The sequence below is a fragment of the Medicago truncatula genome, chromosome 4 (assembly GCF_003473485.1).
Source record: "Medicago truncatula cultivar Jemalong A17 chromosome 4, MtrunA17r5.0-ANR, whole genome shotgun sequence".
Lineage (NCBI taxonomy): Eukaryota > Viridiplantae > Streptophyta > Magnoliopsida > Fabales > Fabaceae > Medicago > Medicago truncatula.
In genome coordinates, this window is record NC_053045.1 from 60,735,105 (window position 1) to 60,746,402 (window position 11,298).

The 11,298-nt window shown below is 31.2% G+C and overlaps 1 protein-coding gene across 2 annotated transcripts; it reads left to right on the forward strand.

The window, feature by feature from the left end:
• Nucleotides 1-8,268: 8,268 nt before the first annotated feature.
• On the forward strand, nt 8,269-11,298 carry LOC11445780 (putative receptor-like protein kinase At4g00960). Of its 2 annotated transcripts, XM_003609962.4 has the most exons (8): nt 8,270-8,629; nt 8,778-8,966; nt 9,315-9,356; nt 9,440-9,570; nt 9,775-9,988; nt 10,113-10,344; nt 10,515-10,665; nt 10,772-11,297. In XM_003609962.4, exons 1-8 carry the CDS (start codon nt 8,536-8,538, stop codon nt 11,078-11,080), a joined length of 1,362 nt encoding a protein of 453 aa, XP_003610010.2. In that variant the 5' UTR covers nt 8,270-8,535; the 3' UTR covers nt 11,081-11,297. The 2 variants fall into 2 exon arrangements, with proteins under 2 accessions (XP_039688896.1, XP_003610010.2); XM_039832962.1 differs by lacking the exon at nt 9,315-9,356 and having other exon boundaries at nt 8,269-8,629; nt 10,772-11,298.

Genomic DNA, 11,298 nt, shown 5'->3' on the forward strand with positions numbered 1-11,298 from the left:
TTATATCGTGGAAAAACTAGGTTTATATATTTTATTGATTTTGTTTATCATATTATGCATTCTATTATCTTTGTCTTTAAAGTAGTATGTAAATGAGATTCATTGTTATTTTGGTACTCATAAATTTCATGGAAAAAGTTAACAAAACTTTAGATAACGCAAACACTAATTTGTAAAGAAGAATGCTTTGTTGAGTTTATTTTCCATTCTGACTTCTCTTAGTTTAGTTTTTTGACAACATATATTTGAATAAAGACCCATTTTGTTTGGTTCCTAAGGAAAAAAAAAACACACATAGACCTATTTGATTTTTAAAAATAACAATTTAGTCTTCAAAGATATTGCCGTTAAATATTAGTCTTTTCCAAAACTATTTTTAACCACCGTATTCTGTTGAAAACTATATTTACGTACATTAAGATTTAGATAAATAGTTGTACTCTTTGTATTTAAATCAATTGTTGGTATAATTGTTAACCATATTATAAAAATCAAAATTATTTTCTATCACCTATAATTATAATAACTAAATCTTATTTACCAAAAATGTCAACGCAATAAAATTTGATTTTTCTGAATTCTTATTACTTATAATAGAGAATTTTGATTATTTTTTACAATAAAATGTAAAAAAAATTTGTATGATTTTTATAAAAAATGAAATGATATTTTTTATATTTTCTAAAATATATATGTCAACAAACACTTATTTTCTTCATAAAAAATGATAATTACTTTATAAAAATTGTATGCGAGAGTACCGGTACACCGTAATTTACGGATGTACCGTAGAAGTTCCCTATTATATATTCTACTTCGAATACTACTTCAAATCCTAACTATTAATGAGAATCAATTTTAGTCTTCTAGAAATGAAATCAAATATAGACAAAGGACATAGGTGGCATTTAGCTTGGACTCATGATAGTATTGGTCCATCTTGGACCAAAAATTACAGCCATTGGATTAATTTGTAAGCAAATAATAGAATACACCTTATACATTTGATTATTTATTTACTCTCCAAAATTTCCTCTTCCTTTCTCTTTTCCTGGGATTGAATCAGAATTCATGATTGGAGAAGAAGAAGATATTAGTGAACAAGATCATCATCATGAGTGATGATCAACCTCAAATCTAAAGACTATGCTCACACCACTGGTTGTGCTCATATCGTAGATCCGAGTATCCGACCCAGATTGTACCACCGCAACTTCAACCCGGCGATGCAACCCCCACCCTCTGTGTCACTCAGGCACGAATTGCTTATTCTAGAAGTTAATTAATGTTGAAATTAGATTTAGCAAAATTCCAGCAACATAGTAAGATCTATAACATGCCATGGCGCAGGAGACCAAAATTATTAATAACAAAAAGCTGTATTAATTTTACTCTCAAGTTTTTAAATTTTGGATTAATCTTTGGTTAGCCATGAATGATGAACCATTGGGTTAGAGGGGAAAAAATGAGAAGAAAAATTGTATTAGTTTCTTAGCATACGGGAACAAAGAAAGATAGAAAGAGAAGATATAGAGTTGGGGATAGATTTGGTATGTGCAGACTATGATAAGATCTGGTATATAATCTAATCAAGCTGTCAAAAAAAAAAAGGTCCATGATGAATCAAAATTTTCATGGGTCCATTTTAAACTATATTGAGAGATGACTTTTTTCCAAGATGTTGTTAATTGATCATCAAGTGCAGTTGAGAATGGGATAGTTAGGTCCCTGCAAAGAAAAACAATGGCTTCATTGATTGGTTGTTAACTATTCTCATTACATTCAAGTTGTACACAGGGTAAATTTCAATGTGACGTACGAACAAGTATTATTTTAGATGGAAAAATTCAACGGATACAGTTGTTGAGTTTATTACGATAATATAAAAGGAATCCACTGTCTCTATTGGACTTTGAAGTTTATACATTTATAGGGGATGAGGAACGTAGAGAAATATAGTATGAGCTGGTTTAATTTTCTTGTTTCACCAAATCAACTTTCTACCAAAATTGGGTACCAAAACTAATTGGTAATTTAATACAAAAAATGTAATTATGAAATAATTTTTTCACTCTTTTGAAATTGTTATTTTCAATCATTTTGTAAGCTGGTCAAATGTGGCTTTCGTGCAAAGCTGGTTGTGAATGAGAAGTACTTAATATGCATGAGAAGTGAAATATCGTATTCCTAGCCAAGACCAAGACCATTTCCTTCTTATGGTATTGTATTGTGAATTGCGACTTAATCGAGGCTAATTCTTTTTACTTAGAATAGGGATCCACCTACTCTATGAGTTATTCAATGAATTGAGGAAAATCGTTTCAAAATTCCCTCCTATCCTATGTATCAATTTAGCACTACATCATTTTTAATTTGGTTTTGGAAGAAATTCCTTCCATCTAAATCTAAATTAGAAGACATTCATTACTCTATATACATATTTTGATCAATATAGAGTAATTATATTTTGACAATTTTCTCTCTTATATTTACCTTACGTTTTTATTCTCTCTCTACCTTTTTCTTTCTCTATTGATTTTGACCAATCAAAATATAGAAAAATAAAATTGTCTAAAAAATTGATCACAAAGAATTGTACAAATATCACTACTCATGTTCTAACCTCAATCCTTTTATATGTGCCGATATGGTCATTTTTGGCAGACAAATATCACAATCTTTGTTAACTCTGTTTCTCAATAAAAAGAATTCACCAACTAATGAATAATTAAGCAGAACGACAGGGCTAACTGCTAAGCATCATGATTTTAAAAATAATAATTGTATAAATATCAACATCAATTTCTACAATGTGTAGTAGTTAAGTTAGTCAATTTTATTTGTTATTAATTACGTCTTACTTACTGGAATATTAACAATGACCGATTTTGGAAGAAAGGAAGAAAGAAATAGTTTAATTTGGAATTTTCCTAGCTACTTGTGGCAAGTTGAGGTGGGCTATTCTGTTCCATGGAAAGCTTATAAAACATTACATCGTCATTAGTTTGCCAGCCATCAATAATACCGCTGTCTTCCATTAGACTTTGTTTGGGAGTTTGAAGGGGAAAGGGGGGGAGGACTTTCGAGGTTGAAAATATATAAAAAAAAAAAAGACAAAAAAAATTCATATTTTTTGAAAGAACAGTTTCTTAGAGAATGATAAACTAATACTTATGATTAATATACTTTTAATTTTAAGAATATTATAACAACATAGATTAGATTTGAAAAATTCATATAAACCCTCCATAACCTCCAAAACCCTCCCCAATACAATTTTTGAGTTCCCCCAAATGAGAGAGATTTTTTATTATGAGTAAAAAATTAACCTCCAAAACCCTCTCCTTCCAATGTCTTCTATTTCTTCAACTTACTCCTTTCTTTTTTCCAAAACCCTCCCCTCCCCTTCCCTCCAAACTCCCAAACAAAGCTTAAGAAGACTCATTAGTCTTACAGAATTGGATCCCAAATAACCCCCACACAACACAACAAACACATGGCAATTGGCAAATACTAGTTGAAAACTAATTTCCCTATGCAAATTCACTTTTGCTTATGTAAATCTTATTATTATTTTGGAATGCATTAGCAAGTTGGAGTGTGCTTGGTTCCACATAGATATAAATTAATTTTAAATGAGTAATTTAAAATATTGAATTTAGTTACAAATAACTAGGGTGTAAAATTAAAAATTGTACATGGATCGGTTTGAATTGAATTTAACCAAATTTAAAACCCAAACCATATAAATACTTTGATTTGCGTGAAGTAACACGATCACGTATTACATTGTTGGGTTGGTTTGACCAAACCCCTTAATTTTCAATTTGGGTTGGGTAAAAATTGTGTTGCATTGGCAAATCCAATTCTAAAATAAATAAGATATGTAAATAATATGTAAAATGATTTATATTCTAATGTATTACCGTAAAAGTGAGTTAAATAGTAAACTTAAATATAAAAATTAGGTTTGCAGTCAAAACCTACAAATCTTATATTTAAGCTATAGAATCAATTCTATTAAAAACAAATATGTCAAAATTAAGTTGGTTTCTCTTAGGGATGGCAATGGGTACGGTACTACAATGTCCGTCCCCATACCCGCATTTATAAAAAATATCCGTATCCGTGCCCGTACCCTCGTGGGCAACAACTTTAGTCCCCATCATCATACCCTATGGGTACTTAAGTGTCCATACCCGCACCCATTACCCGCACTTTAACTATGAAAAAACAAAAAAAACATCACAAGTAAAATAAAACTACAATCTCAATTTTTTAAAATTAACTCATAAAATAATATGAACCGTGGTATTTAGTCAAATAGAAAACATCTGAAATATTCCTAAAAAATTATACACCGGCATGATGAAGTTGTTATTGTATTAAGTAGTTGTTTGGTTTAAGTTTAGGTTTAGGCTTAAATAGCTAAATAAATTAATTAATTATACATAAAAAATAAATAAATAATTTATGATATTATATAAATATGTATATGCGGGTCTGAGGGTCTGGGCAGTATAGTACCCTTACCCGTGCCCATACCCATTTTATTTTGTGGGTATTACCCGTACCCGTGCCCAGATCTATAAAAGCGGGGTTTTACCCTATCTATTGTGAGTATTTTTTGCGGGTATCCATTGGATCTGGGTCCAATTGCCATCCCTTTTCTCTAAAAGTGAAATCAAAGATACAATTCCACAATAGCAGGTTGTGTTCTTTTTTGGTAGCTAGCAACTAGCAAGTTGTAGTTTTGGTTACAAGCAAGTTGTAGTTTGGCACTACCTACTTTGTCAAAAAGAGGGAGAAAAATAAGAAAAATCATACGTGGATAGAAACTTCTCTTCATTGATTTTGTGAGACCCTCTTATGTCTTATGTGCCATTTACAGCATGTTTGGAATTGCGGCTTGCTTTAGTTCACCACACAGTTGGCCGCCTCCATCCGTTTTTATAAGAGATGAGCATGGAGAACACTCTTCTTTCAAGACTCTTGTTAACAATCATTATTTCATTTTGTAAAATTATCGTGGATTCTTTTAGAACCTTCTATACTTTGAAAATTATTTTTACATTAAATGGTAGGATTTATATAATAAATTTTATTTGATAAAAGAGTAAAGGTTAAAAAAAATGTTTCGAGTTTTAATTGGTACACACTCTAACAAAAGGACCATGTTAAATTAAAGTTTGATTAGTAATCAAACCTGATCAATAATTATTTCATTTAAAAATCAAACTCGTTTTCTTCTAAACGGTTTTTTAATTTTTTTTTCTTCTTAAATCTAACCGTTATTATATGACGGAGAAACTAGGGATGGCAAAAATACCCATGCCCACGGGTACCCATGGATAAAATCCGTCACGAACACGGAGCGGGTAGCTAAACGGGTATCCACATGTATAATAAACGGGTACTTGACTACCCATTATTATATGGATACAGAGACGTATTTGATTGTACCCATACCCGATATTAAAATAAGTAAATTATTAAAATATTCTCATATATCTTATCTTATTACTTAAAGTTGTTACTTTATTGAAGGAAATTTTACCGTCCACCTAAGATTCTTCAATAATAACCAGTTTTACTTTTTTTTTTTTTTTAATTCATCTTATTAAGTTCACTGTTTCTACTTCATTTACATCAAAAAACATATCATATATATGGATTATGTAAGAATCATGAATTTTCTATGGATTATGTATGATTTATGAAATTTTGAATAGATTGTGTATGGATGTTTAAAATTTACGGATTTTTGATAATTAAAAAAAAATTATTATTTGTACAAAAAAATAAATAAATTAAGAATCCATGGATACCTCAATATCCGCGGGTACCCGCATAGTGGATACCCATGAGGATACGGGACGGGCACGGGTATCATATTTATCCAACGGGACAGATATCATACTATCCGTACCGCATTGACATCCCTAATGACGGAGCAAGCCAAGTATCTTTATATAATATCGAGAGGCCAGATTGCAGTGCATGTTTATCTTTTAGATTGTTGTTGATCCACACAAGTATGAAATATATGACTCAATTATTGTTCGAGTCAAGCATGCATAGAATGGTAGGTGTGTGTTCACATGGGAAAGGTTAATCTTTTCCCACCATGGGAAAGTTAGATTCAATGATTAGATTAAGTGAAGAACATATTCTTAACATGTTCTCTCAACACTAGATTTTTCTTCACACTATCTTCCAACAATTTAAAAATTCTGAAAATTAATTTTCAGAAATTAAAAAAATATAAAAAATTCAGATTTTTTTTTTTAAATTCTGTAATTCATTTATTGAATGTTAGAATTTTTTTTTTTGAAAAAATAAAATTATTTCAATAAAAATAAAATTTTGGAAACTAAGATAAGTTTTTATTTTTCTAAAAAGAATATATTTTTTAATTTCATAATAAAATAAGATATTCTGAAAAATAAAATAAAAATTCTAAAAAAAATATTTTGAGATTAAAGTTTTTTATTTTTCTAAGAAAATAAAATTCTGGATAATAAGGTTTTTGAAATAAAATTCTGGAATTTTTTTTTTTCATTTTTTCAAAAAAAAATTCTAACATTCAATAAATGAATTACAGAATTTAAAAAAAAATTATCTGAATTTTTTTCGATTTTTTTAATTACTGAAAATTAATTTTCAGTATTTTTAAATTGTTGGAAGATAGTGTGAAGAAAAATCTAGTGTTGAGAGAGCATGTTAAGAATATGTTCTTCACTTAATCTAATCATTGAATCCAACTTTCCTATGGTGAAAAAGGATTAACCTTTCCCATGTGAAATGCCACCTCGAATGGTATGCGTCGTAGAGCTAAAATTTTGTCTCTAGCGTGATGTGCATGCAACAAATTTGAAGCAATCCACTTCCACAGTCCAATCATCTTCCACTAAGCTTCCCCAACATGTAGTCTTTCCTCAAGTATTTAATATGATATATGGTATTCTTTTTTCGAAAATACAATATATTTGGATTATAAAATCCGAAACAGATCTTTCAAAAAAAAAAAATCCAAAACAAATTGTTAGGTATTTTCGGAATTTAGAAATCGAAAAAAGCAGAATATGAAGAATTGTTCGTATTTGATATCAAACGTCTCTGCTGACCGTCATACAATCCCCGCATAAACTACAAAGCAATCACATGGATTGTATGAGCGGTCAGCAGTGACAATGATATCATAAACACTCCTATATAACTAAAAAAAAATGAAGAAAAAGGCAAGAAAGGATGGGAAATGGAGAAAGAATGAATTTGTTGAAGCATGCAAGACTATGTATAGTCATAAACCTATCCTAGATTGTAACTACAGTCAAAAGAAACGTTTACAAAGCTCCAACCGACCAAAAATATATTGAACACACCACGAACTGTCCAAACCTCTGGTGAAACGCCACAATCCACACAGTCTGGAAGGTTTCCGATCATATAATCTGAAACTATAAATATTTTTGGATTGTATAATCCGAACACCACCAGACTCTTTTTAAGTTTGATTTTTGGAGGGTTTTCATGTATGAAAAAATAAAAAAGGTACAAAACATAATTAAATGGCTCAAAACAACATAATAACATAAGTGATGAAACTTTTGGGAATGTGTTTGAAGAGGTGTTTTTGTACTTGATCCAACTGACCTACCAACTAACATATTTCAATCGACAGACCAACTGAATTAAGTTCATAAGAACCTCTTCGGAATCAGATCTGCAACAAAATGATGAAATGCAAGGTGTTTTAAAAGAATTGAGTTAGATCGCGTTGCCTTGCCAACTGACATATTTATATTGCCAAGGCAGCAAGATCTAGCTCAGAGCAACCTCTTGGTGTTCATATCTTTCGGAAGATTTTTTAGAGTTTTTTGTTGTGTTTCACAACAAATGAACCGAAGACACCTATTTATAGAAGTTTATGTGCGTTGTAGACCACATAAACTTTCGGTGCAATAGCTCACCAAAACTTTATATAGACTAGCTCACCAAAATTGACAACAAAGATAATCGAATCTAAGATTTTGAAAAAAAAAAATTAATTTGAACTATGTAATCACTCTAAGTACGTGTACATATAACTTAATTGAGTAAGACTTAAACGGTCACACGGCCAAATATATAGTGATTTATGTACGGACGCAAAGTTGCACATATCCTCAAAATGTAAGATCATTTATTATTATTTTAATAAAATATATTTCTGTTGTGGATCTACCTTAGTAATTTAGTGAAAAATATATTAAAAGGTTTGAGAATGTCTGTATTGGACCGCATCAAAATATTCTAAATGTATCCATCCCACAATAGAATTGTCGTCCGGCAATATTACATTGTTTCGATCCATTCTATGAAGCACCCTTAAAATACAATAAAATATAATGCTTCTCCAATGGTTTCATTTTTTGTTTTTCAAGATAACAATTAACGACAACAAAAAATTGCTTAGTAGAAAATCAAACAGGAAACTCATCAGGAAATGGTTGCTGTTGCCAGTTGTTGAATTTCACCCCTTCATATTTGGCTATGTCAATACCGACCAAGACGGCTCAACTTCAACTTCAACTTCAACAAGAATACATTCTTCTAACAATGCCTCGTAGATTACTTCAACTCCAAGGTTTCATTTTTGTACCTTGCTAATCAAATGATATACAATAATGTAATAATTGGAATATGATGTAATAAGCGCATTTTTATAGCTGTGTTAGTTTTTTCGTGTTAATTTTTCTTTGATCAATAATGAATGAAATCTTGTGATGTGGCAGAGACACCTCCTTCATCGCCGCACCACGTCTCAGGAGCTTTGTACTTTTTCCTCGGAGTGATCGTAGTGCTTGTCATATTGCTCATTATTCTCTTTGTATTCTGGAAGCGTTTTAGACGTGGCAGTGGCAAAACAGAAGAACTACCGGAGGAGACAGCTCCACCACCACCTAGTCAGACACAGAAGCAAGGTAATATGATAAAACTTCATAAAAAGTTTACCACAAAATATAAAGTAAAGTCAAATTGTTTTTATAAACTTTACTTAAGAATTGATGGAAATAAACTGAAAACAACTTATGGACGTTTAAAAAACTATTTTCATAAGCTCTTCAGACTTGCAAGCGTTTAAGCAGTGGATAAAAATAACCATGGTTGTGCTTACATAATATTCAAACAAGCCTAAATACAAAATATTCAACACCTATACTATTTAATGCTTAAATAGCAACATATATAATTTAGTTTAATTTTGCCCATGGTTGCGCGGCTTATAAAAATAACCATATTTCTGTTATTTGTGCTTGGCAATTTACCAGAAGAGGTGATGAAGAGGATTATCCCAACTAATCAACAGTCAGGTAGTTGAAGTATATTTGACATTATACATATACCATAGCATTGTAAATATCAATCTGTGTTGAAGTTTCTATATGTATAACAGGATTCATGGAGTTCATTAGTGGGAATCTTAGGACAATTAGCTACTTTGATTTCCAGACATTGAGAAAAGCCACCAAGAATTTCCACCGCAGATATCTTCTTGGAAGTGGTGGATTTGGCCCTGTCTATCAGGTATAATATAGGTACTAAATCTAATGATACTTACTTTGATACACAATTTTGACCTGACAATGAGAACCTGAATTCTTAAAGTCTTAATCATGATGCACCAATGTTACTATTATATTACATAATATCAAATTGAGTTTTCTACCTTTGGTAATTGTGGCTCATATAAATTCACTTACTTATTGAGGACTACTTGTGTTTTGACAGGGAAAGTTGGCAGATGGAAGGCTAGTTGCTTGTAAGAAATTGTCTCTTGACAAATCTCACCAAGGAGAAAGAGAATTTCTAGCAGAAGTGAGAATGATCACAAGCATCCAGCATAAAAATCTTGTTCGCCTTCTCGGATGTTGCTCAGATGGACCTCAAAGAATACTTGTTTACGAATACATGAAGAACAGAAGTTTGGACTTCTTTATACATGGTATATATCCCAATGTCCATTCTATATCTTTATACTATACATTTTATCCTTCGGAAATAGTATTTTTCTTGAAGCTATGAAAGAACTGAATAGTATTTTACGCTTGATGTTCCACTGTGATCAGGGAAGAGTGATGAATTTCTTAATTGGAGCACTAGATTCCAAATTATTCTTGGAGTAGCACGAGGATTGCAATACCTTCACGAGGATTCACATGTAAGAATTGTTCACCGAGATATTAAAGCAAGCAACATTCTTCTTGACGAAAAGTTTCAGCCGAGGATTGGAGATTTTGGACTAGCTAGGTTCTTCCCTGAAGACCAAGCTTACCTTAGCACTCAGTTTGCCGGAACATTGTAAGTCCTATATTCAATTGGCACGATTCAGACACCCACACATAAGATTACATTAAAATAATTTATTTTCTCAAATTAGTACTATGGATGACATGTGAGTGTCGTGCTCAGTGTCCGTGTCACTTCAAATTTTTTATTGATCTTCATTTCTTTTTGTCTCTTATGATTAGAGGTTATACAGCTCCTGAATATGCAATTAGAGGAGAACTATCTGAAAAGGCAGACATCTATAGTTTTGGAGTTCTTTTGCTTGAAATCATCAGCTGCAGAAAAAACACAGATCTCACTTTACCATCAGATATGCAGTACCTCCCTGAATATGTAATTTCTCATCTTCATTTCTAAAGTAATCTTAGTTATTATTTGAACCATTTTTTATCTTATAAGAAGCTTGAAAATTAATGTTTCTATGAATCTTAATATTTAGGCATGGAAACTTTATGAGAAGTCAATGGTAATGGAACTTATAGATCCAAAGCTGATAGAAAAAGGATATGTAGAAAAAGATGTTATGCAAGCATTCCATGTGGCCTTTTTATGCCTTCAGCCACATCCAGATTTAAGACCTGCTATGTCACAGATTGTAGCATTGTTAACATTTAAAATTGATATGGTTACAACACCAATGAGGCCAGCTTTCCTTGATCGAAGGCGCGTAATGGACGATGAGAATCATTCTTGGGAAGTCATATCTGAGGTTTTACAAACTCCTGCAGCTAGTGATTCTACGTTATAATGTAAAAAAACCAATATATGAATATCACTGATCCATTATTTCTATTAATTAGGAATTGTAACCTTAAAGATCAAAGAAAGAAGTAAAATGTTTGAAGGCTCAAACCAAGAATGCATTCACTATGTGTATATATGTGTATGTGAAAATCAACTCTTATTGGCATAAATTTGGCAATTTTGAATCTGTCGCCCTTGTCAAGTTAAATGGAACCTTTGTAC

Excerpts from the sequence above, each read along its gene's own strand:
- LOC11445780 (XM_003609962.4), top strand. The coding sequence starts at position 8,536 with ATGTCAATACCGACCAAGACGGCTCAACTTCAACTTCAACTTCAACAA. Across the intron at positions 8,967-9,314 it reads TAGTCAGACACAGAAGCAAG|AAGAGGTGATGAAGAGGATT; the intron begins GTAATATGATAA and ends GCAATTTACCAG. Across the intron at positions 10,345-10,514 it reads ACTCAGTTTGCCGGAACATT|AGGTTATACAGCTCCTGAAT; the intron begins GTAAGTCCTATA and ends TCTTATGATTAG.